This window comes from Telmatherina bonti (assembly GCF_933228915.1).
Source record: "Telmatherina bonti genome assembly, chromosome: 1".
Classification (NCBI taxonomy): Eukaryota; Metazoa; Chordata; class Actinopteri; order Atheriniformes; family Telmatherinidae; genus Telmatherina; species Telmatherina bonti.
The window spans coordinates 42,767,492-42,794,330 of NC_136619.1; the positions used below are offsets into that span (position 1 = coordinate 42,767,492).

General features: G+C 43.2%; 1 protein-coding gene across 1 annotated transcript in view; it reads right to left on the reverse strand.

The window, feature by feature from the left end:
* Window positions 1-9,246: 9,246 nt before the first annotated feature.
* Window positions 9,247-26,839, reverse strand: part of kmt5b (lysine methyltransferase 5B) — a 34,290-nt gene continuing 16,697 nt past the window's right edge. Inside the window, exons 9-10 of the mRNA XM_079245287.1 lie at window positions 13,102-13,301; window positions 9,247-13,023 (exon numbers count right to left, since the gene is read on the reverse strand). Of these exons, the coding sequence (XP_079101413.1) occupies window positions 11,570-13,023; window positions 13,102-13,301 (1,654 nt within the window). The 3' untranslated portion in view covers window positions 9,247-11,569. The remainder of the gene's footprint in view (window positions 13,024-13,101; window positions 13,302-26,839) is intronic.

Here is a 26,839-nt window from a genome sequence, read left to right on the forward strand (position 1 = left end):
TTTGCAGCCAGATGTGGAACTTACTCCTGCTCCCATATGTGCATCCCAGGATCCGCAGAGTACTGGGGAAATACCTCGTAAATCATCACGAAAGAACGCGGGGAAACATGGCAACCTCTATCTATCACCTTCCAGGACCAGTCAAGAGCAAGGACCAGAGGGTTGTTGCCTCTCCTCTGATCCAGGGTGCCAGTAGTTCTGCTGCCGCTGTCTTCAGACCCTGGTCATAAGATTAATCGGTGGGACACCGATTCAGTTGGTGGGGGGAGGATGTAACCAGGTTATGGACTCTACCTGGGGTAGGTGGTCGGGTGTCCCACTGTGGGTGATGCACGTGAACACATCTTCAGCAGTGCGTCTTCCCCTTCCCCGTTACGTCCAACTCCCATGATTAGTGATTGATAAAAGGTGGGCACGCCAAAGGTTTTCTGACTGCTGGAATGAATGAGGTGTTGGAAAGGAGTCGGTGGTGGTGTCCAGAGCTCCATTTGAATAGGGGATCAAACTGATAAAGTGAGTAGCTGCGTTCTTATCGCAGTATATGACTGTTAAGGATGGGATGAGTTTAATCTGTGCGTTTTCTATTTGCAGTGGGCCTCTGCTGTTTAATTTATGCTCTCGTTTTTAATATACAATCAGTCAGTGTTGCGGATGTACAGTGCTCAGTAAATCTTAACTGCAGTTTTTGTAATATTGGTGCCCGATGACTTTGGTTAGGTTAAGTGGACGACTTAATTTCTTTACTAATGTTTGGTTTTGTTACTAATTATGGTTTGTTGTGTTATTTTGTTTTTCTTTCTTTTTTGTGTGTGTGTGTGTGTGTGTGTGGGCGGGGGGGGGGGGTTTCAGTTAACCTGATCTAAGCCTTTCTGGTGCTTTATGTCTTGAGCTATAGCCCATTTTAAAAGAGTTGTTATATTATAAGGAAAAACATTTTTTTACAAGTAGTTTGTCAAAAATATGTTTTTACTAGCTATTTTTGACTCTGTTCCTTCAGTTGCCACACCTACCTGCTTTTGTAGTTTGTCCAAGGTTTGGACTGATGGTGATTTAGGTTGGCGTGGTAGGTTTGTCATATCTTTACACCATCAATAGAGGTAGAACTCGGTTACATCTTTTCTGGCGTTGTCGGCAGGATGTGGCAGTGAACAGAGCAAGAAGGGTGGTTTAATTTGGGGATTGAGGTAGTTTTTTTTTGAGAGCATAAATTAAGCAGCAGGTAAAGGCCACGGGACGTGGCTGGGGATTACTCCGTAAACCGAGCGGAGCGCATCCAGTTGGGCCATGGCGGAGGAAATGGAACAACTCCGTGCGAAGATCCGGGATCTGGAAGCCGAGCGGGATCGGTTGTGACGGCAGGCGGATATTGGAGAAGTGGGACTTAGCATGCAGGGTCCACAACAGGGGAACATTGGTGCAACGGACCGCATCATCTACTTGCCCCGGGAGTGTAAATGCCCAGTCTAAGCCTTTCTGGTGCTTTATGTCTCTAGAAATTGAGCTATAGCCCATTTTAAAAGAGTTGTTATATTATAAAAAAAAACATTTTTTTACAAGTAGTTTGACTAATAAAATATGTTTTTACTAGCTATTTTTGACTCTGTTCCTTCAGTTGCCACACCTACCTGCTTTTGTAGTTTGTCCTAGGTTTGGACCGATGGTGATTTAGGTTGGCGTGGTAGGTTTGTCATATCTTTACACCATCAATAGAGGTAGAAGTCGGTTACACAAGGTTGTGCGGTGTAGACATAGTGGGACTCACCTGGAACCAGTTCCCTAGAGAAGGGCTGGACCTTCTGTCAGTGACCTGCATCCAGGCCAAGGGAACCTTACACTCATGTGTGATGTACAACATGAGGACAGGACGAGCAGCCAGGCAGTGAACTGAGGTGTGTAAGTCATGTGACTGAAAAGCTACTGACCTTTGAATTATTTAAAAATTAATATAAAAGTGTGACACTCAAACAAATGTTGAATAGTCTAAAATGGTTTTGACATTTATAGCTCCTGTGGTTGAGGAGATCATTCTTTTTAAATTCTGTAATTTGCTGACGGTCCCCAACTATCCGCTGGAAGTGAAGACCACTATGGTAAAACTAGTCATCACAACCGTAGACCATGACTAAACATGAAAGATGGACAGAGCCTCCGGCGGTTAAAAATGAAGCAGATGCAGAAGGGCAATAAAACTGCAGTTCCCCCTTCATCCACTAGAGGCTGCAAAACAGAGCAAATCCCCATAGACTCCCATGTTAAAAAGACCAACTTCACAGCAGAAATAAACATGTTTACAGCAGGAATAAACATGTTTACAGCAGGAATAAACATGTTTACAGCCTGGTACAAAAACATCTTAGGTTTAATAGGTCATCGGTACCTTCATGACAACTGTGGGGGGAGTGAATTTTTTTCTAACTCGCCCGTTTAAAAGTAATTTAATCTCAAAATTCGGCATATTTAGAGGCGTGTCCTTTTTTTTTTTTTTTTTTTTTTTTGTCTTGTCCAGCATTTAGGCAAGCAGAATGATGGTCTGGATGCTGTGTTCTGCTGAGCAAATTTTCTCTGCCAGGGGAAGCTTTATAGATATAATGATCCCCTTGACTTTCTGAATTTTTATTTTATTTCTATGTTTATTTTGTATTGTTGTTTGAATTGTAGAGTTTGTACTGCTGGACCAGAGAGGACAGACAAAAGACAGAAAGAGAAAGGAGAAAAAACACCTCATAAGAAAAGGGAAAGAGATAAAGGGAGAGAAAAGGGAGAGAAAAAAACAACAACTAAAAAATAACCCAAAAACAAAAAGAAAGAAAACAACCTACAGATGTATACATACACACATACAGGCACACACATACATATACACACACATACACACGCATACATACATATACATATACACACACGTATACACACATAATATATATATATATACACATATATATACATATGTACACATATACATATACACATACATACATATACACACACACCTCTATGCACACACATACACACACATACATACGTACAAACATATACGCACTTGCCAGTATTAACACATATACATACACATACAAGCCAACTTTAGATCATAGTAACTAAACTATGAATCTAAAAAGTGAAATATAAATGAGAAACAAACAGAAATGAGAAAACTAGCTGCTGTTAGTGAATAAACCTGCAGACGACTCGGTGACTGTGTCACATGCAGAACATGCAGAGTGGAACGTGTTCAGAGAAGATCATGCCAGTGTGACCCCTCCCACACAAAGGCAAGAGGCACGCCAGGAGGACCCCCGAGACCAGGGCCATCGGCAGCCATCCCCAGGCACAGACCCCAACCGCCCCACCCCGGAGCCAGCCATGCACCGACCCAGGAGGCGGCAGAGGGGGGTCCCAGCCAGAGTCCCCCGCAGTCAGGGGGAACAGGCCCCAGCAGGCCCGGACCAGCGAGGACCGGCCCCGCCGGGCACCGGCCACCCAGGGCAGACAGAGCGCGGGCCCCACGGCCCCAAGAGCCCAGAAGCAACCCCCCACCCCCGCAGGCAGAGGGCCCAGCCCACACCGACGGAGGGCCGGGATCCCCAGACCGCCACCGAGCGGCAGCCAGGCCGCACCCCAGCTCACCAGCAGCGCTCCCCGAGCACCAAGACCCTCCACGCACCCACGCACACAAACACACACACATACACACACACGCACATACATGTGCACACACACACACACACACACGCACACACACACACACACACACACACACACACACACACACACATGCACCCACCCACCTACCCCCACCCACACCCACACGCATCCACACTTCCTCCTTAAACACACCCTATCCACCCATTCTCTTACACACGCTCAGACTCACACTCTCCTACCCCCGTTCTTTATACACACACACCCCCTCACACACACATCCCTGCTCCCTCTATAATCACCCATTCTTCCATACACACACACCCCACTCTACACACACACATACCTCCCTAGATACCCCCGGGGGAGCAGGGGATAGGAGGGCCCCGATCAGGGCCCCACAACTACCCCCCACCCCCGTCAACGCCCCCCCACCACTCCACACATGCAGCCGATCCAGCACCACCCAGGGCCAGCAGCAGTCCCACCCCCGCCAGGCCAGCCCAGACCCAGGCCCCCTGAACAGCACCACTCCCCCGCCCAAACCCCCCCGGCACAGCCCCAGAAATAGGGGCGTGGCAGGACCCCATTGTCACCCCCTCCCTCCCAGCTTATGAATGATTGTGAAGTGTGTGTTGTTTGCAATTAAAATTGGGAAGAAGTAACCACATCATGTTGGGAGCGGGACCACCAAAGCAGCCCCGCCCACCGCACACTGCATGGCCCGCCCCCCAAAATATGTCCATGTGTTGTCAGTGTGTGTTTTTTGTGTTATGTTGACTAAGTGTAATTAAAACTGGGAGGTGAACCGATGCTGTTTGCAGCGATCGAAACCACCTTGATGGCCTCTCTCACCATCCAGATCAACGTGTCCACCTCCCAACGCCCTGCCTGTGTGGTGGAAGAAGGGAAGGAGGGGGGTCCGGGGATTTAGGTCCCGAGGGAAGCGCCCCTCCCTCAAGAAGATGAGCCACCTGCGGCACGAGGCACGTCCCCCATTCCCGGGGCCCCCGAAGGCCAGGACAGGCCAAGGGCAGCTGCCCCAACAACCAGGGCCCTCAGCAACCCCAATAAAGGAGCCGCCACCGGCCCCAGAAGGCACCAACGAACCACATGCAAAAGTGGGGGGGGGGGGGGGGGGGGGGGGGGGGGGGCAAAGAAGAGGAGGGGCGGGAGAAGGAGAGACAGACCAAGGGCCCACCGCCCCCACACCCCTAGGAGACGCCCCCACCCAGAGACACGTTGCATTCCCTTCTCCTTTACACACCAACACATTCACACCCCCTCACCATCAGCCTGGTATACACACACATCTACACACACACACACACCTACAGACCCACACATACATCTATACACATACACACCCATTCTAACAGATACACGGCCAAAAGATTAGTCCACCTCCAAAACCCTACATCCCACTCACCTCCCTGCCCATCACAAAACACCCCTTCTCATTCTACCTACCCTAGAACAAACCACTACAACTCCCCACTTCTCTCACTGAAGTCCTACCCCCTTCCTCATCACAACCCTCCACCCCCCTATACACCTACATACACATGTACCCCCCCACTCCCCCCTACACATGGGCCACTACCCCCCATACACATGCATCTCAATACTCCTCTATATACACACCCCTATCTCCCATGCATTTAACACCAGATTATCCACACACAAGCCCTTACCCCTTCCCATACACACACACACACACCACCCACTCCCTCATTCACAACCCCGACCCCCCACACAATCATGTACTATCACACGCCCCAAAACCTCCACCCCCACACCTACATGCCCTAACACACTCCCCCTTACACACAACCCTACCCCCCACAAACTCATGCTCCACTACACTCCCCATAAACCCCCCACATATAAACCACCACACACTTCCTACACCCCACACACTCATGTACTATCACAGTCCCCTAAACCTCCACCCCAACACCCCTCACACACTCCCGCATACACACACCCCTCACCCCCTATACCTTCATGTACCGCTACAATCCTCTATACACACCCCGCATATACACCACCGCACTCCCTCATACGTACCCCCCCTACACCCCACACACTCATGTACTTTCACACTCCCCTAAACCCCCACCCCAACACCCCTCACACACTCACCCCACACACACCCCTCACCCCCTATACCTTCATGTACCGCTACAATCCTCTATACACACCCCGCATATACACCACCGCACTCCCTCATACGTACACCCCCACACATACATGCCTCAACACACTCCCACATACACGCACCCCTACCCCCCATACATTCATGTACCACTACACTCCTCCATACACACCCCATATATACACAGGCACCCCCCCATCCTCAACTATCTTGGGCCCGGGTCCCTCTGCCGGGCACCAGGGCACGGACCCGCCCCCGCTGCAGCGGTCCAGGTCAGCCCAACCCCCCCACGGCAGGGCCGACCCCCCATCCCCGAGAAGCAGGGGACAGCCCCGGGCACCGGAGCCCAGGACCTGCACCCAGCCCACCCCACAGCGGCACGGCCACCCGTCACGGAGCCAATACCCGCCGATCCAGCCCCCTCCAGCGACCTCGCCCCACCGCCAAAAGGCAACTCCAACCATTGATCAACCCAAGGCCTCCCGCCAGGTCTGGAAACCTAGCCCCCCCAGTAATGAAGCAGCCAAGATCCCCGTCCAGGGGTCCACCCCAGACCCATAGCCACCTGAGCCACCCAGCCACTCCCCAGCCCCGAGCAGGATGAGGTCACACTCTCCCCCCTACACTAAGTGATGGAGTTGATCACAGGAGACCAGAGAGAGTGAAATTCAACTGACTGATCGTTTGAGGAGGCAGACATCATTTCCATGCTGATGTAATCTAATAACAGATTTCTAAACTGCTGGATACACAGATTCTGTTTGCTTTTCCAGTTCACAAGGATAGTTTTCTTTGCAATGCACAGGCTGCTGAGGATTGGTTTTGCTAAATTAAACCCTATGTTATTTTCACCTAAGTGACTCAATAGGCACAATTTGGGGTTTGCAGGGATATTACATTTAAACCAGTCTGACAGATCTTTACATACCTGGAGCCAGAATCTCTGGACAGGTGGACAAGACCATAAGGCATGGTAGTAGCTGTCAATCATGTTGTCAGTACAGTGTGAACAGATATGTGAGTGTAACAGACCCATCCTGAACATCCTGTGTCCCGTATAATGAGTTCTGTGTAGAATTTTGAATTGTATTAATTGCATGCTTGAATTCTTAGTCATTTTGAATGTGTTTGAGCAGATTTGTGACCATTCATTTTGATTGAAGTTACTGGATAAGTCTGCTTCCCATTTAGAAGTTGGGAGAGAAATGGAATCTTCTAGCTTCAATAGTAATCTGTATATTTTGGATTGTAGCTTCGGGGCCTTAAGATTTAGGAATTCTGCAACCCTTATAGGTAACTGTAAGTTTAGTTGATCAGTGGTGTATTTCTTACTTATGATAGATTTAAGTTGGTGGTATTCTAAGAATTTGGTGCTGCTGAATTCATACCGTGAAGAAATTGCATCAAATGGCAGAAAGTTTCCATTTTCTATTATATGTTCTAACTGCTTTACTCCTTTATTCTTCCACCGAGGGAAGTTTATCATCTTTTTGTTTTGCAGGAAGTCAGGATTGTTCCAGATGGGTGTGAGCTTACATGGAATAAGCGCAGACTTGGTTACTTTCAGGAATTCCCACCAAGCCGTTAAACTGGAGCTGATGTTAATGCTTTTGAAACACTTATATGACTTGACAGTTGAGCTGATGAATGGTAAATCAGAGATGACTAAATCCTCACACAATGCTTGCTCAACATCCAGCCATGGCTCATCCAAAGAACTTGGATTAAGCCACTTGGAGATGCATTGCAGCCTATTACATAAGAAATATTGATTAAAATTTGGCAGGTCCAACCCACCTCTGTCTTTGGTCTGTTGTAAAGTTTTTAGACTAATGCGGGATGGCTTGTTTTTCCAGAGAAATCTGGATATGTGGGAGTCTAGTGATTTAAACCAAGTGGAGGATGGTCTGATGGGAACCATTGAGAAAAGGTAATTAACTTTTGGTAAAACCATCATTTTAACAGTGGAAACCCTCCCCATAAGTGATATGGGCAAGCGGTTCCACCTTGAGAGGTCATCCTCTACTGTTTTTATTAGCTGATCATGATTTACCTTTATTAGTTCGGTTAGTCTGGGAGAGATTATTATACCTAAATAACTAATATTTCCTGACTGTATAGTGGTGTTAGATATGTTTTTAAAGTCACAGGTAATGGGCATTGCTGTAGTCTTTAACCAGTTAATAGAATAGTCTGATATTGAAGAGAATTTATTAATTAGTGTGATTGTTTGAGAAAGTGTTGTTTGTGAGTTGTTAAGGAAAAGTAAAATGTCATCTGCGTAAAGACTAATTTTATGTTCAATATTTTTAGCTTGAATTCCTTTGATTTCTGGGTTTTGTCTTATGGCAGCTGCCAGGGGTTCAATAAAAATGGCAAAGAGTGATGGAGAAAGTGGGCAGCCCTGTCTGGTGCCTGTCTGTAAGCAGAAGTTTGGAGAAGTTTTGTCATTAGTCTTCACACATGCATTTGGGTTGTTGTATAATATTTTTATCCAGTCAATAAATGACCCAAACCCAAATTCTTTTAAAGTTGCAAATAAAAGTTTCCAGTTTACACGGTCAAATGCTTTTTCTGCATCTAAAGATATAACTGTGGACTTCAGATTGTGTAGAGTTGAATAATCTATTATGTTAATTAATCTGTGCATGTTAGTGTAGGAATGTCTACCTTTTATAAAGCCTGTTTGATCAGCGTGAATAATGGAAAGGGTTATTTTCTCTATCCTTCTGGCTAGAGCTTTGCTGATTATTTTGAGATCTACGTTTATTAATGAAATTGGACGATAACTGCATGGGAGTGTAGGGTCCTTTTGATGGACAGGTACCTGATTTCCCGCTCCAAGTCAGAAGAACGTAGAACAACTGCGGTTTTTTAGCCGGTTAACAACGTGACTTAGCTTTAGCCCGCTTACCTCCGTTAGCTGGTTAGCTCCTGTTATCTCCGGGTTAGCTCTTAGCTACAGAAAGCTCGGAGTTCGCTCGATGTCAATCATCCACCATGACACTCACAGCCCCCCTCTCAGTTCCACCTCTTTGCCCATATTTGTATTTTCCGGGCGAGACGACACGCGATGGCCATTTTAGGAACCGCCCACTGAGCTTGAATTCAGCTCTTCAGAAACCTACGGGTGACGTCACGGAGGCTCCGTCCATCTTTTATATACACTCTATGGGTACATCCCACTACAAAGCAGCACAAGGTCGGCAGGAAATAACGAGGAGAATACCTGTCGGATGTTTTGATATTCAGCAGAAAAGTAGCTTTATAAACCAGCTTTACCTGCAGGCAGACCTGCCAGCAGGGAACCGGAACCAAAAGCTCCTTCTAACGCTGAGATGAAACAAACCTGTTTGTAGGAAAAACACTGAGAACAAAATCAGGAAACAATAGTCACAAAGAAACTTTATATAGTTTTCAAGTATTCAAAACTGTTAAATAAGTACAAGATGTGTTCACATGATTTACATATCGGACAATAGCCGCACTGCCCGTTTTAATTTTCTTTACACGTTTCCCACCAACATTTCATTCCTTCTCACGTTTGGAATCAAGCAGAGATCTTCACTGCTGTCTATTGGACAAACACAGACGGGACACCTGGAAGAGTTTACAGTGTGCGATGGAGACGTCCGGCGGAGGAGGGGTTGCCACGGTGATTTGCTGCTGGTGATGCTGACAGGAACACAACAAACGAGGTTAGCATTCAGTCTCAGTTGATCCCTTGGTCTGTCGGACTAACACGGCAGAACTAAAGGTGTTTCCAGCGTTTCAGAAGGACGGACCAGCGTTTTCTCTCTGACCAGATTACAAACATGGTGAAACATAGAAAAATGGGATAATTCAGGTGGTCTTTTTTTATTTTTTGGGGGGTGCCCAAACATCTGCATGTCAGTGCTCCATTCGTATGGAAGAAGAAAGGGAGCAAAATGAACAAATCTAGCATCTGAAAATAATCATTTATCAAATTTTGGAAATGCGTCAGTTGTAAATGAAATTACATTTAAATGATAGATAAAAATGAAATATTCCAATATATTTAATATTTTTGCATATTTTATTCTAATTTTAATTAATTAAAAAAACATTGTTATATTTAACTGTATTCTTTTGGCCCTTTTCAGCTTCCATACTATGAACGATTGCGCCGTTGTCCACCTGAAAAACTGGACAGGAAGTCAAACGTGGAGGAAATCAAAGTAGCACCACAGAAGAAGAAAAAAAACATGATTCCACACAGACTTGTAGTGTCAGTGAATGCCACTTATCAATAACATGATCAATAAATGGCGATTCTGAAGGAAATGAATGTAAAAAACCAAGCAGAGGAACAGGAAGCAGTCTTTCAATATAAAACGCATTCAGTGGCTCTGGCGTGGATGCGGTTTCACTTCCAGCTGTGCCGTGTTGTCACCTGTTTGACCTGAAACCAGATGTGCTTCTCATTCAGGTTCAGGATCCGTCTACAGGTAAGGAAGCCCATTTATACCAAAACTAGCGTGTACAGAAAGAAATGGGTTCATCCCTGGTGAAGAATAAAGTCTGACATGTTTGTAGGTCGTTGGGATGCCATATGGAGCCAAATTAACTGCTAAAGGGTTAGCTGAAGATTTCCGCTTCCACTTTGCGTCGAAAAATGTCAAAATCTCGCCTACGAGTCAATCAGATGCTAATGCAAGCTAGTAGAGGTTAGCCATGGGCTAGTATGGACCAACAAGTTGTCTTAGAAGGGCTAGCTATTAGCCACTAGCACATTTTCCACCATTTTTCATGCCCAGAAGAGACGTTAGCAGAGCCCGATTATAATATTAACCTCTTGACGTCTGTATTCTTTTGTTGTAATTTTGATCCAATTATTTAATTAATTTACTTAATTGCATTTAATTCAATTCTCTTTTGAAATAACTATATAATTTTATTATATAAATTTAGGCAAATTATCATTTACTTAAGTCACATTTACCATTTTTATTGATGAAAAATAAAATTATTTAAAAAAATGTGAAGTTGTAATGCAATTTATTGCAGATAAATAATTGCAGATGAGGAAATTTTTTTCTAAAAACACCACATTTACAATATTTTAATGTTAGCGTTTTTAAACATTGCTTCGCAGCTAAACCGGCCACTTTAAATTTATTTTAACAGAAATAAATGAAGCTATAGAAAATCAAAGTCCGCTGAAAAAAAGAATAAAAATGATTTAGACAAATTTCAAACGACACGTTTAAGCGTTGCCTTTTTGTCCCTCATAACATTCCATACACAGAAAAAGATTTGAACGAGAGAAACGTTTCTGTATGATTGAATGAATCGGTAGCAACTGAATCCTGATTGGAGGTTTAAACTAGCTGAACTTTACGCAAACATGATTAAACTTTATTTAAAAAGTAGCTGCTGACAGGTGGAAACACGGTGATCTCGTGGTCAAACCACTCCACGCCAAGCTTTTACACGAATGAGACAAAAGAAGAAGAAGCTGAATAAAACCTGCCCGTGAGACCCCCCAGGTGGGGGTTTGGAGGTGGGGGGGGGGCGTGTCACCATACTGTACATATTCTACAATATCCACATCTGTATGAAAATAAGTGCATTCACGTAAAGGAATAATTCAACTTAAAACGACGTCAGTTTTCACTGCGATGAGGTCAAAGTGAAGAACGGAGGTCCTCTCTTCTTCTTCTTCCTCCTCCTCCTCCTCCTCCTCCTCCTCTTGCTTTACTTCTTTTACACAACAGCTGATCAGCGAGGGGGGGGGGGCGTATTTACAGCTTATGCGTTGAGCCTCAGAGACTGATCCTCTCTCCTCCTGGAGGAGATATCGATGTCTATGGAGTCTTTCCCCACGATGAGTCGCAGCCGCTTCGCCGGCGGAAGCGGAATGAAGTCGTCATCGAAGTCGTTGTCGAAGTAGTCGTCCTCATCGTCCTCGTCGCCTTCCTCCTGCTCCTCCTCCTCCTCGTCAGACGAGGGTTCGGCCGGGACCTTCTGGGTCCGATGCCCGCCATTCCGGGACTCCAGACCCAGCGCCGTGTCGCCGTTGTAGGACACCGGCTCCATCTTGGCGTGGGATAACCGGCGAGCGTCTTCCTCCCTCTTCAGCTGGATCTTCAGCTTGGTGGCGTTGCCGTGGACGACAGGAGCGAAGCCGTTGTTGAGCTTGGCGATGTACGAGCCGCCTTTGTCCTTGTCGTGGTCCTTGCTGAACTTGATGCTGATCTTGCTGGAGGAGGCGGAGTTGACGGCGTGGTGGGCGGGGCCAGTGAGGTCATTGGGGTCGTTGGTTTTGCTGCTGCTGCTGTCGCGCCGCCGGCGGAGCGTCAGTTTGGGGATGCCCGTGTTGTTCTCCAGGATCAGCTGCGCGTCGTACCGCGTGATGCGGCGCTTCTTCTTCGCCTTGTCCTGCGAGCGGCAGCCGCTCTTCCCCTTGTCCCTGCGCAGCGCCTTGTTGCTGTTAGCAACGCCGTTGTAGTCTCTGTGTCTGTCGGCAAAGCTCAGCAGCACGTCTGAGAAGTCGGGGCCCGCCGCCGCCGGCATGAACGGCTCGCCGTTCGAACCCTCGCATTTAATGGTGCGCTCGGTCCTGAGCCGCGTTGGCCGCTTTCGGCCTCTTCTGGCGTCCGGCGGCGGCGGCTCTGGGCCGCTCCCGTGCTGGAGGTACTCCTCCATGTCTGCGGGCTCCGTTTTGATGACCACGCCGCCAGGAACTGGGCTCAGACCGTCCATGGCACTGGGCTCCAACTTGACGCCAGCGGCCGGCTCCTGGCTCTTCCCCAGAGTCCTGGTGGACCTGCGAGTCCTGTAGGCGGAGCCTTGGTCGCCAACGCCGCTTGCCCCGGCCGGAAAGCTGCCGTGCTCCTTGGCGGCGTGGCGAGTGAGGCAGCTGCGCGTGCCCGGCGGCAGCTGCGCCACTTCCTGTCCATCCTTCTCCTTCTTGACGGTGACGCCCTTACAGTGCGACACCTTGGCGTCCCTGAGGCCCAGCGGGCAAGCCTGGCCTCCGGCCGACGGCAGAGGCTCCGCCCCCCTGCGGCGGCTCCGCAGCTGGACTTTACTGAGGGAAGGCTTGGACTGGGATTTTAGTCTCTTTGGTACCCTGTTGTTGTTTACTCGACCTTGTTTGGAGCATGAGGTAGAAAGGAGCCGCGCCGCCGCCGCTCTGGTCCGGTTCTTGTACTTCCGACCAGGTGATGAAGGTGACGAAGATGATGTTCTTTTTCTGGCGGCTGCGGAGGAGAAAGCAGAGAAAGTAAACGGTGACCTGTGGGGACGAACAGCAGAGCGGCGGGGCGTCCAGCTCTTACACTGGTGTGTTTTTGGCATTTCCTGAGAGTCCACGTCGGTGTGGGAGCCCACGGAGTGGCTGTCCGAGCTGCGGTTTCCTTCCCCCAGCTTCTTCAGCCGGTTCAGACGCTTGTCCGTCTCCCGCAGACCGTACTTGCTGTTGATCACCGGCACCTCCATCGGAAGCCCAGCTTTGGATTTGAAAGCACCGGTTCCCCGCCTGCACGGCGACAAGCACCAGATGTGTGATCGATCACGTAGAAAGAAAATAAAATCTGCATTTTTTTTAAACCAAATCAGATTTCCCATTTTCCTTGCTGCACTTCTGTAACTTTATCCTGACATAAAAAACTAATGAATATATAAAAGAGCCTCCGCTTAGGAGGAAAACAGCGACTCCTTTTACAGTAATTTGACAGTAAATAACCAAAACAATTTCCCTTTCTGGGAATGGGGTAATAAAAGTTAAAGTTTCATTAAACTTAACGTGTTTTCATGAAAACTGACCTTTTTTATTCCAAACAAAATCCATTTTATAAGAAAAAAAATCCCTTAATGTTAACAGAACTAAAGATAGATTTCTAACATGTATTTTTACTGGAGGTGGGAAAACCGAATTAAAAAAAACAAAAAAACAAATATCGTGCTTTTTTGCTTCACAATTTAAAAATGATTATTTTTGTTCAAATATTGATTTCTTTTGAAATGAATAAAAATAATCCATTATAAAATTTTTGTCATTTTTATTGCTTTTATTGATCTTTTTACTTTTCTTGGGTATTATAGCAACAGAACAATGTTCTGGCTACTGGGTTGTTTTTTCCAAAGTGAAATCAAGAAAAATTACCAAAACAAGTTTTATACTTTTTTTTTTTTTTTAAATCTACAAAAATCAGCAATATAGAAGAATTGTGAAAAATGACAATTTAAAATCAAATCGACACCCAAAAAAAAGAAAAGAAAAAAAAAAAAATTCGGAACTGAATTGGGACGAAAGCATATCGTCACAGCTGTAATGATTACGTTATTGCTGTTTTTTGTTTAATCTACACGTTTCTGGCGAGGAAGACGAGGCCGTCAACTGCACCTGGCATGTGTCCATGGCCCCTCCCACACTGCCTTTCCGTTACACCTGGAACGGAGCAAAACCGAAACATCGCCATGAAAACGGCCAACAGAAACGCTTCGGACAGACGTCTCAGAGTTCACTAGAAAGTTTTTACGCTCTCATGGGGAGCTTTTTCAGACGTTTAATATAGAAACATATCGCCAAAGTGGAAACACTTTTTCCACATGTACGTGTTTCTGGACATAACGTCTGGGGAGTCATGTGACCGGTTCATTTCCGGTAAAGATGGCGTGGAGCAGAACAACAGCAAATTTCAGAGTTTTAGGAAAGAAAATAGAGAAAAGTTTCAAAAGTTTGAATCAAATTCTCCGCAGCGAGTTGGAAACCCAAAATACACTACGTGGCAATCTATATAAAGCGCATCTCTCTGAAAATCCCGCGAGATCTTACGAGACTTGAGGCTAACGCGCTAAACACTTCAGTTGAAACGCCCAACCAACTGGTTCTGACGGGAAACCGGCGGGTTCTGACGGGAAACCTGCTGGCGAAATGTCACTAAAGGTGCGGAACCCCAGAAGATGTTGGGGGGCCAAAAACATCTCAATTTTCATAAGATAAATCTTCATAAACATCAAATTTAAATAAATCAATAAAATCGATTAATCGCCCAGCTTTACAATCACACAAGGTGGTGGACTTCGTCCTGACATTCACAAGTTTCAGACCCAGACAAACTTTAATCCAGAAAATCCTAAAATGTATCAACAGACGACTTCATCTCCGTACAAGACGACGAGACCAAAGCGCCAACGAGGTTTTGAAGGTTAAAGTCTGCCAAAAGCAGCTAACGGTTTCATATGAACTTCAGCTGAAGTTTTAGCTGCACTTCAGCAGCATTTTAGCCATTTTTAGCTGAAGTTCAGCAGCATTTTAGCCGTTTTTAGCTGAAGTTCAGCAGCATTTTAGCCATTTTTAGCTGCACTTCAGCAGTATTTTAGCCATTTTTAGCTGAAGTTCAGCAGCATTTTAGCCGTTTTTAGCTGCACTTCAGCAGTATTTTAGCCGTTTTTAGCTGAAGTTCAGCAGCATTTTAGCCATTTTTAGCTGACGTTCAGCAGCATTTTAGCCATTTTTAGCTGACGTTCAGCAGCATTTTAGCCATTTTTAGCTGACGTTCAGCAGTATTTTAGCCGTTTTTAGCTGCACTTCAGCAGTATTTTAGCCATTTTTAGCTTAAGTTCAGCAGCATTTTAGCCGTTTTTAGCTTAAGTTCAGCAGTATTTTAGCCGTTTTTAGCTGCACTTCAGCAGTATTTTAGCCATTTTTAGCTGAAGTTCAGCAGCATTTTAGCCGTTTTTAGCTGAAGTTCAGCAGCATTTTAGCCATTTTTAGCTGCACTTCAGCAGTATTTTAGCCATTTTTAGCTGAAGTTCAGCAGCATTTTAGCCGTTTTTAGCTGCACTTCAGCAGCATTTTAGCCGTTTTTAGCTGAAGTTCAGCAGCATTTTAGCCATTTTTAGCTGACGTTCAGCAGCATTTTAGCCATTTTTAGCTGACGTTCAGCAGCAATTTAGCCATTTTTAGCTGACGTTCAGCAGTATTTTAGCCGTTTTTAGCTGCACTTCAGCAGTATTTTAGCCGTTTTTAGCTGCACTTCAGCAGCATTTTAGCCATTTTTAGCTGAAGTTCAGCAGCATTTTAGCCATTTTTAGCTGCACTTCAGCAGCATTTTAGCCATTTTTAGCTGCACTTCAGCAGTATTTTAGCCGTTTTTAGCTGACGTTCAGCAGCATTTTAGCCATTTTTAGCTGACGTTCAGCAGCATTTTAGCCATTTTTAGCTGACGTTCAGCAGCATTTTAGCCATTTTTAGCTGACGTTCAGCAGTATTTTAGCCGTTTTTAGCTGCACTTCAGCAGCATTTTAGCCATTTTTAGCTGAAGTTCAGCAGCATTTTAGCCGTTTTTAGCTTAAGTTCAGCAGCATTTTAGCCGTTTTTAGCTGCACTTCAGCAGTATTTTAGCCATTTTTAGCTGAAGTTCAGCAGCATTTTAGCCGTTTTTAGCTGAAGTTCAGCAGCATTTTAGCCATTTTTAGCTGCACTTCAGCAGTATTTTAGCCATTTTTAGCTGAAGTTCAGCAGCATTTTAGCCGTTTTTAGCTGCACTTCAGCAGTATTTTAGCCGTTTTTAGCTGAAGTTCAGCAGCATTTTAGCCATTTTTAGCTGACGTTCAGCAGCATTTTAGCCATTTTTAGCTGACGTTCAGCAGCATTTTAGCGATTTTTAGCTGACGTTCAGCAGTATTTTAGCCGTTTTTAGCTGCACTTCAGCAGTATTTTAGCCGTTTTTAGCTGCACTTCAGCAGTATTTTAGCCATTTTTAGCTGAAGTTCAGCAGCATTTTAGCCGTTTTTAGCTGAAGTTCAGCAGTATTTTAGCCGTTTTTAGCTGAAGTTCAGCAGCATTTTAGCCGTTTTTAGCTGAAGTTCAGCAGCATTTTAGCCATTTTTAGCTGACGTTCAGCAGTATTTTAGCCATTTTTAGCTGACGTTCAGCAGCATTTTAGCCATTTTTAGCTGACGTTCAGCAGCATTTTAGCCATTTTTAGCTGACGTTCAGCAGTATTTTAGCCATTTTTAGCTGCACTTCAGCAGTATTTTAGCCGTTTTTAGCTGCACTTCAGCAGTATTTTAGCCGTTTTTAGCTGCACTTCAGCAGTATTTTAGCCATTTTTAGCTGAAGTTCAGCAGCATTTTAGCCGTTTTTAGCTGAAGTTCAGCAGTATTTTAGCCGTTTTTAGCTGAAGTTCAGCAGCATTTTAGCCGTTTTTAGCTGAAGTTCAGCAGCATTTTAGCCATTTTTAGCTGCACTTCAGCAGCATTTTAGCCATTTTTAGCTGAAGTTCAGCAGTATTTTAGCCGTTTTTAGCTGCACTTCAGCAGCATTTTAGCCATTTTTAGCTGAAGTTCAGCAGCATCTTAGCCGTTTTTAGCTGAAGTTCAGCAGTATTTTAGCCGTTTTTAGCTGAAGTTCAGCAGCATTTTAGCCATTTTTAGCTGACGTTCAGCAGCATTTTAGCCATTTTTAGCTGACGTTCAGCAGCATTTTAGCCATTTTTAGCTGACGTTCAGCAGTATTTTAGCCGTTTTTAGCTGCACTTCAGCAGTATTTTAGCCGTTTTTAGCTGCACTTCAGCAGTATTTTAGCCGTTTTTAGCTGAAGTTCAGCAGCATTTTAGCCGTTTTTAGCTGAAGTTCAGCAGTATTTTAGCCGTTTTTAGCTGAAGTTCAGCAGTATTTTAGCCGTTTTTAGCTGAAGTTCAGCAGCATTTTTGCCATTTTAGCTGAAGTTCAGCAGTATTTTAGCCATTTTTAGCGGCACTTCAGCAGTATTTTAGCCGTTTTTAGCTGCACTTCAGCAGTATTTTAGCCGTTTTTAGCTGCACTTCAGCAGTATTTTAGCCATTTTTAGCTGCACTTCAGCAGCATTTTAGCCATTTTTAGCTGAAGTTCAGCAGTATTTTAGCCGTTTTTAGCTGCACTTCAGCAGTATTTTAGCCGTTTTTATCTGCACTTCAGCAGTATTTTAGCCATTTTTAGCTGAAGTTCAGCAGTATTTTAGCCATTTTTAGCGGCACTTCAGCAGTATTTTAGCCGTTTTTAGCTGAAGTTCAGCAGTATTTTAGTCGTCTTTAGCTGAAGTTCAGCAGTATTTTAGTCGTCTTTAGCTGCACTTCAGCAGTATTTTAGCCATTTTTAGTTGAAGTTCAGCAGCATTTTAGCCGTTTTTAGCTGCACTTCAGCAGTATTTTAGTCGTTTTTAGCTCAAGTTCAGCAGCATTTTAGCCGTTTTTAGCTGAAGTTCAGCAGTATTTTAGCCGTTTTTAGCTGCACTTCAGCAGCATTTTAGCCATTTTTAGCTGAAGTTCAGCAGTATTTTAGCCGTTTTTAGCTGCACTTCAGCAGTATTTTAGCCGTTTTTAGCTGAAGTTCAGCAGTATTTTAGCCATTTGTAGCTGAAGTTCAGCAGTATTTTAGCCGTTTTTAGCTGAAGTTCAGCAGCATTTTAGCCGTTTTTAGCTGAAGTTCAGCAGCATTTTAGCCGTTTTTAGCTGATGTTCAGCAGCATTTTAGCCGTTTTTAGCTGAAGTTCAGCAGTATTTTAGCCATTTTTAGCTGAAGTTCAGCAGTATTTTAGCCATTTTTAGCTGAAGTTCAGCAGTATTTTAGCCGTTTTTAGCTGCACTTCAGCAGCATCTTAGCCGTTTTTAGCTGAAGTTCAGCAGCATCTTAGCCGTTTTTAGCTGAAGTTCAGCAGCATCTTAGCCGTTTTTAGCTGAAGTTCAGCAGTATTTTAGCCGTTTTTAGCTGAAGTTCAGCAGCATTTTAGCCATTTTTAGCTGACGTTCAGCAGCATTTTAGCCATTTTTAGCTGACGTTCAGCAGCATTTTAGCCATTTTTAGCTGACGTTCAGCAGTATTTTAGCCGTTTTTAGCTGCACTTCAGCAGTATTTTAGCCGTTTTTAGCTGCACTTCAGCAGTATTTTAGCCATTTTTAGCTGAAGTTCAGCAGCATTTTAGCCGTTTTTAGCTGAAGTTCAGCAGTATTTTAGCCATTTTTAGCTGCACTTCAGCAGTATTTTAGCCATTTTTAGTTGAAGTTCAGCAGCATTTTAGCCGTTTTTAGCTGCACTTCAGCAGTATTTTAGCCATTTTTAGCTGAAGTTCAGCAGCATTTTAGCCGTTTTTAGCTGACGTTCAGCAGTATTTTAGCCGTTTTTAGCTGCACTTCAGCAGTATTTTAGCCGTTTTTAGCTGCACTTCAGCAGCATTTTAGCCATTTTTAGATGAAGTTCAGCAGCATTTTAGCCGTTTTTAGCTGCACATCAGTAGTATTTTAGCCATTTTTAGCTGAAGTTCAGCAGCATTTTAGCCGTTTTTAGCTGAAGTTCAGCAGTATTTTAGCCGTTTTTAGCTGAAGTTCAGCAGCATTTTAGCCGTTTTTAGCTGAAGTTCAGCAGCATTTTAGCCGTTTTTAGCTGAAGTTCAGCAGCATTTTAGCCGTTTTTAGCTGAAGTTCAGCAGCATTTTAGCCGTTTTTAGCTGAAGTTCAGCAGTATTTTAGCCGTTTTTAGCTGAAGTTCAGCAGTATTTTAGCCATTTTTAGCTGAAGTTCAGCAGCATTTTAGCCGTTTTCAGCTGAAGTTCAGCAGCATTTTAGCCGTTTTTAGCTGAAGTTCAGCAGCATTTTAGCCGTTTTTAGCTGAAGTTTAGCAGTATTTTAGCCGTTTTTAGCTGAAGTTCAGCAGCATTTTAGCCGTTTTTAGCTGAAGTTCAGCAGCATTTTAGCCATTTTTAGCTGCACTTCAGCAGCATTTTAGCCATTTTTAGCTGAAGTTCAGCAGCATTTTAGCCGTTTTTAGCTGCACTTCAGCAGCATTTTAGCCATTTTTAGCTGACGTTCAGCAGCATTTTAGCCATTTTTAGCTGACGTTCAGCAGCATTTTAGCCATTTTTAGCTGACGTTCAGCAGCATTTTAGCCATTTTTAGCTGACGTTCAGCAGTATTTTAGCCATTTTTAGCTGCACTTCAGCAGTATTTTAGCCGTTTTTAGCTGCACTTCAGCAGTATTTTAGCCGTTTTTAGCTGCACTTCAGCAGTATTTTAGCCGTTTTTAGCTGCACTTCAGCAGTATTTTAGCCGTTTTTAGCTGCACTTCAGCAGTATTTTAGCCATTTTTAGATGAAGTTCAGCAGCATTTTAGCCGTTTTTAGCTGCACATCAGTAGTATTTTAGCCATTTTTAGCTGAAGTTCAGCAGCATTTTAAGCCGTTTTTAGCTGAAGTTCAGCAGTATTTTAGCCGTTTTTAGCTGAAGTTCAGCAGCATTTTAGCCGTTTTTAGCTGAAGTTCAGCAGCATTTTAGCCGTTTTTAGCTGAAGTTCAGCAGCATTTTAGCCGTTTTTAGCTGAAGTTCAGCAGCATTTTAGCCGTTTTTAGCTGAAGTTCAGCAGTATTTTAGCCGTTTTTAGCTGAAGTTCAGCAGTATTTTAGCCATTTTTAGCTGAAGTTCAGCAGCATTTTAGCCGTTTTCAGCTGAAGTTCAGCAGCATTTTAGCCGTTTTTAGCTGAAGTTCAGCAGCATTTTAGCCGTTTTTAGCTGAAGTTCAGCAGTATTTTAGCCGTTTTTAGCTGAAGTTCAGCAGCATTTTAGCCGTTTTTAGCTGAAGTTCAGCAGCATTTTAGCCATTTTTAGCTGCACTTCAGCAGCATTTTAGCCAGTTTTAGCTGAAGTTCAGCAGCATTTTAGCCGTTTTTAGCTGCACTTCAGCAGCATTTTAGCCATTTTTAGCTGACGTTCAGCAGCATTTTAGCCATTTTTAGCTGACGTTCAGCAGCATTTTAGCCATTTTTAGCTGACGTTCAGCAGCATTTTAGCCATTTTTAGCTGACGTTCAGCAGTATTTTAGCCATTTTTAGCTGCACTTCAGCAGTATTTTAGCCGTTTTTAGCTGCACTTCAGCAGTATTTTAGCCGTTTTTAGCTGCACTTCAGCAGTATTTTAGCCATTTTTAGCTGAAGTTCAGCAGCATTTTAGCCGTTTTTAGCTGAAGTTCAGCAGTATTTTAGCCGTTTTTAGCTGAAGTTCAGCAGCATTTTAGCCGTTTTTAGCTGAAGTTCAGCAGCATTTTAGCCATTTTTAGCTGCACTTCAGCAGCATTTTAGCCATTTTTAGCTGAAGTTCAGCAGTATTTTAGCCGTTTTTAGCTGCACTTCAGCAGCATTTTAGCCATTTTTAGCTGAAGTTCAGCAGCATCTTAGCCGTTTTTAGCTGAAGTTCAGCAGTATTTTAGCCGTTTTTAGCTGAAGTTCAGCAGCATTTTAGCCATTTTTAGCTGACGTTCAGCAGCATTTTAGCCATTTTTAGCTGACGTTCAGCAGCATTTTAGCCATTTTTAGCTGACGTTCAGCAGTATTTTAGCCGTTTTTAGCTGCACTTCAGCAGTATTTTAGCCGTTTTTAGCTGCACTTCAGCAGTATTTTAGCCGTTTTTAGCTGAAGTTCAGCAGCATTTTAGCCGTTTTTAGCTGAAGTTCAGCAGTATTTTAGCCGTTTTTAGCTGAAGTTCAGCAGTATTTTAGCCGTTTTTAGCTGAAGTTCAGCAGCATTTTTGCCATTTTAGCTGAAGTTCAGCAGTATTTTAGCCATTTTTAGCGGCACTTCAGCAGTATTTTAGCCGTTTTTAGCTGCACTTCAGCAGTATTTTAGCCGTTTTTAGCTGCACTTCAGCAGTATTTTAGCCATTTTTAGCTGCACTTCAGCAGCATTTTAGCCATTTTTAGCTGAAGTTCAGCAGTATTTTAGCCGTTTTTAGCTGCACTTCAGCAGTATTTTAGCCGTTTTTATCTGCACTTCAGCAGTATTTTAGCCATTTTTAGCTGAAGTTCAGCAGTATTTTAGCCATTTTTAGCGGCACTTCAGCAGTATTTTAGCCGTTTTTAGCTGAAGTTCAGCAGTATTTTAGTCGTCTTTAGCTGAAGTTCAGAAGTATTTTAGTCGTCTTTAGCTGCACTTCAGCAGTATTTTAGCCATTTTTAGTTGAAGTTCAGCAGCATTTTAGCCGTTTTTAGCTGCACTTCAGCAGTATTTTAGTCGTTTTTAGCTCAAGTTCAGCAGCATTTTAGCCGTTTTTAGCTGAAGTTCAGCAGTATTTTAGCCGTTTTTAGCTGCACTTCAGCAGCATTTTAGCCATTTTTAGCTGAAGTTCAGCAGTATTTTAGCCGTTTTTAGCTGCACTTCAGCAGTATTTTAGCCGTTTTTAGCTGAAGTTCAGCAGTATTTTAGCCATTTTTAGCTGAAGTTCAGCAGTATTTTAGCCGTTTTTAGCTGAAGTTCAGCAGCATCTTAGCCGTTTTTAGCTGAAGTTCAGCAGCATCTTAGCCGTTTTTAGCTGAAGTTCAGCAGCATCTTAGCCGTTTTTAGCTGAAGTTCAGCAGTATTTTAGCCGTTTTTAGCTGAAGTTCAGCAGCATTTTAGCCATTTTTAGCTGACGTTCAGCAGCATTTTAGCCATTTTTAGCTGACGTTCAGCAGCATTTTAGCCATTTTTAGCTGACGTTCAGCAGTATTTTAGCCGTTTTTAGCTGCACTTCAGCAGTATTTTAGCCGTTTTTAGCTGCACTTCAGCAGTATTTTAGCCATTTTTAGCTGAAGTTCAGCAGCATTTTAGCCGTTTTTAGCTGAAGTTCAGCAGTATTTTAGCCATTTTTAGCTGCACTTCAGCAGTATTTTAGCCATTTTTAGTTGAAGTTCAGCAGCATTTTAGCCGTTTTTAGCTGCACTTCAGCAGTATTTTAGCCATTTTTAGCTGAAGTTCAGCAGCATTTTAGCCGTTTTTAGCTGACGTTCAGCAGTATTTTAGCCGTTTTTAGCTGCACTTCAGCAGTATTTTAGCCGTTTTTAGCTGCACTTCAGCAGTATTTTAGCCATTTTTAGATGAAGTTCAGCAGCATTTTAGCCGTTTTTAGCTGCACATCAGTAGTATTTTAGCCATTTTTAGCTGAAGTTCAGCAGCATTTTAGCCGTTTTTAGCTGAAGTTCAGCAGTATTTTAGCCGTTTTTAGCTGAAGTTCAGCAGCATTTTAGCCGTTTTTAGCTGAAGTTCAGCAGCATTTTAGCCGTTTTTAGCTGAAGTTCAGCAGCATTTTAGCCGTTTTTAGCTGAAGTTCAGCAGCATTTTAGCCGTTTTTAGCTGAAGTTCAGCAGTATTTTAGCCGTTTTTAGCTGAAGTTCAGCAGTATTTTAGCCATTTTTAGCTGAAGTTCAGCAGCATTTTAGCCGTTTTCAGCTGAAGTTCAGCAGCATTTTAGCCGTTTTTAGCTGAAGTTCAGCAGCATTTTAGCCGTTTTTAGCTGAAGTTCAGCAGTATTTTAGCCGTTTTTAGCTGAAGTTCAGCAGCATTTTAGCCGTTTTTAGCTGAAGTTCAGCAGCATTTTAGCCATTTTTAGCTGCACTTCAGCAGCATTTTAGCCATTTTTAGCGGCACTTCAGCAGTATTTTAGCCGTTTTTAGCTGAAGTTCAGCAGTATTTTAGTCGTCTTTAGCTGCACTTCAGCAGTATTTTAGCCATTTTTAGCTGCACTTCAGCAGTATTTTAGCCATTTTTAGTTGAAGTTCAGGAGCATTTTAGCCGTTTTTAGCTGCACTTCAGCAGTATTTTAGTCGTTTTTAGCTCAAGTTCAGCAGCATTTTAGCCGTTTTTAGCTGAAGTTCAGCAGTATTTTAGCCGTTTTTAGCTGCACTTCAGCAGCATTTTAGCCATTTTTAGCTGAAGTTCAGCAGTATTTTAGCCGTTTTTAGCTGCATTTCAGCAGTATTTTAGCCATTTTTAGCTGAAGTTCAGCAGTATTTTAGCCATTTTTAGCTGAAGTTCAGCAGCATTTTAGCCATTTTTAGCTGCACTTCAGCAGCATTTTAGCCATTTTTAGCTGAAGTTCAGCAGCATTTCAGCCGTTTTTAGCTGAAGTTCAGCAGCATTTTAGCCATTTTTAGCTGCACTTCAGCAGCATTTTAGCCATTTTTAGCTGAAGTTCAGCAGTATTTTAGCCGTTTTTAGCTGCACTTCAGCAGCATTTTAGCCATTTTTAGCTGAAGTTCAGCAGTATTTTAGCCGTTTTTAGCTGCACTTCAGCAGTATTTTAGCCATTTTTAGCTGAAGTTCAGCAGCATTTTTGCCATTTTAGCTGAAGTTCAGCAGTATTTTAGCCATTTTTAGCGGCACTTCAGCAGTATTTTAGCCGTTTTTAGCTGCACTTCAGCAGTATTTTAGCCGTTTTTAGCTGCACTTCAGCAGTATTTTAGCCATTTTTAGCTGAAGTTCAGCAGCATTTTTGCCATTTTTAGCTGAAGTTCAGCAGTATTTTAGCCATTTTTAGCGGCACTTCAGAAGTATTTTAGTCGTTTTTAGCTGCACTTCAGCAGTATTTTAGCCATTTTTAGCTGCACTTCAGCAGTATTTTAGCCATTTTTAGCTCAAGTTCAGCAGCATTTTAGCCGTTTTTAGCTGCACTTCAGCAGTATTTTAGCCATTTTTAGCTGAAGTTCAGCAGCATTTTAGCCATTTTTAGCTGACGTTCAGCAGTATTTTAGCTGTTTTTAGCTGCACTTCAGCAGTATTTTAGCCGTTTTTAGCTGCACTTCAGCAGTATTTTAGCCATTTTTAGCTGAAGTTCAGCAGCATTTTAGCCGTTTTTAGCTGCACTTCAGCAGCATTTTAGCCATTTTTAGCTGAAGTTCAGCAGCATTTTAGCCGTTTTTAGCTGAAGTTCAGCAGCATTTTTGCCATTTTTAGCTTAAGTTCAGCAGCATTTTAGCCGTTTTTAGCTGAAGTTCAGCAGTATTTTAGCCGTTTTTAGCTGCACTTCAGCAGCATTTTAGCCATTTTTAGCTGAAGTTCAGCAGTATTTTAGCCGTTTTTAGCTGCATTTCAGCAGTATTTTAGCCATTTTTAGCTGAAGTTCAGCAGTATTTTAGCCATTTTTAGCTGAAGTTCAGCAGCATTTTAGCCATTTTTAGCTGCACTTCAGCAGCATTTTAGCCATTTTTAGCTGAAGTTCAGCAGCATTTTAGCCGTTTTTAGCTGAAGTTCAGCAGCATTTTAGCCATTTTTAGCTGCACTTCAGCAGTATTTTAGCCATTTTTAGCTGAAGTTCAGCAGCATTTTAGCCGTTTTTAGCTGAAGTTCAGCAGCATTTTAGCCGTTTTTAGCTGCACTTCAGCAGTATTTTAGCCATTTTTACCTGAAGTTCAGCAGCATTTTAGCCGTTTTTAGCTGAAGTTCAGCAGCATTTTAGCCATTTTTAGCTGCACTTCAGCAGTATTTTAGCCATTTTTAGCTGAAGTTCAGCAGCATTTTAGCCATTTTTAGCTGCACTTCAGCAGTATTTTAGCCGTTTTTAGCTGAAGTTCAGCAGCATTTTAGCCATTTTTAGCTGACGTTCAGCAGCATTTTAGCCATTTTTAGCTGACGTTCAGCAGCATTTTAGCCGTTTTTAGCTGCACTTCAGCAGTATTTTAGCCATTTTTAGCTGAAGTTCAGCAGCATTTTAGCCGTTTTTAGCTGAAGTTCAGCAGTATTTTAGCCGTTTTTAGCTGAAGTTCAGCAGTATTTTAGCCATTTTTAGCTGAAGTTCAGCAGCATTTTTGCCATTTTAGCTGAAGTTCAGCAGTATTTTAGCCATTTTTAGCGGCACTTCAGCAGTATTTTAGCCGTTTTTAGCTGCACTTCAGCAGTATTTTAGCCATTTTTAGCTGCACTTCAGCAGTATTTTAGCCATTTTTAGCTGCACTTCAGCAGCATTTTAGCCATTTTTAGCTGAAGTTCAGCAGTATTTTAGCCGTTTTTAGCTGCACTTCAGCAGTATTTTAGCCATTTTTAGCTGAAGTTCAGCAGCATTTTTGCCATTTTTAGCTGAAGTTCAGCAGTATTTTAGCCATTTTGAGCGGCACTTCAGCAGTATTTTAGCCGTTTTTAGCTGCACTTCAGCAGTATTTTAGCCATTTTTAGCTGAAGTTCAGCAGTATTTTAGTCGTTTTTAGCTGCACTTCAGCAGTATTTTAGCCATTTTTAGCTGCACTTCAGCAGTATTTTAGCCATTTTTAGCTGAAGTTCAGCAGCATTTTAGCCGTTTTTAGCTGAAGTTCAGCAGTATTTTAGCCGTTTTTAGCTGAAGTTCAGCAGCATTTTAGCCGTTTTTAGCTGAAGTTCAGCAGCATTTTAGCCATTTTTAGCTGAAGTTCAGCAGTATTTTAGCCATTTTTAGCGGCACTTCAGCAGTATTTTAGCCGTTTTTAGCTGCACTTCAGCAGTATTTTAGCCATTTTTAGCTGAAGTTCAGCAGTATTTTAGCCATTTTTAGCTGCACTTCAGCAGTATTTTAGCCATTTTTAGCTGCACTTCAGCAGTATTTTAGCCATTTTTAGTTGAAGTTCAGCAGCATTTTAGCCGTTTTTAGCTGCACTTCAGCAGTATTTTAGTCGTTTTTAGCTCAAGTTCAGCAGCATTTTAGCCGTTTTTAGCTGCACTTCAGCAGTATTTTAGCCATTTTTAGCTGAAGTTCAGCAGCATTTTAGCCATTTTTAGCTGACGTTCAGCAGTATTTTAGCCATTTTTAGCTGCACTTCAGCAGTATTTTAGCCGTTTTTAGCTGCACTTCAGCAGTATTTTAGCCATTTTTAGCTGAAGTTCAGCAGCATTTTAGCCGTTTTTAGCTGCACTTCAGTAGTATTTTAGCCATTTTTAGCTGAAGTTCAGCAGCATTTTAGCCGTTTTTAGCTGAAGTTCAGCAGTATTTTAGCCATTTTTAGCTGAAGTTCAGCAGCATTTTAGCCGTTTTTAGCTGCACTTCAGCAGTATTTTAGCCATTTTTAGCTGAAGTTCAGCAGTATTTTAGCCGTTTTTAGCTGAAGTTCAGCAGCATTTTAACCGTTTTTAGCTGAAGTTCAGCAGCATTTTAGCCATTTTTAGCTGAAGTTCAGCAGCATTTCAGCCGTTTTTTAGCTGAAGTTCAGCAGCATTTTAGCCATTTTAGCTGCACTTCAGCAGCATTTTAGCCATTTTTAGCTGAAGTTCAGCAGTATTTTAGCCGTTTTTAGCTGCACTTCAGCAGCATTTTAGCCATTTTTAGCTGA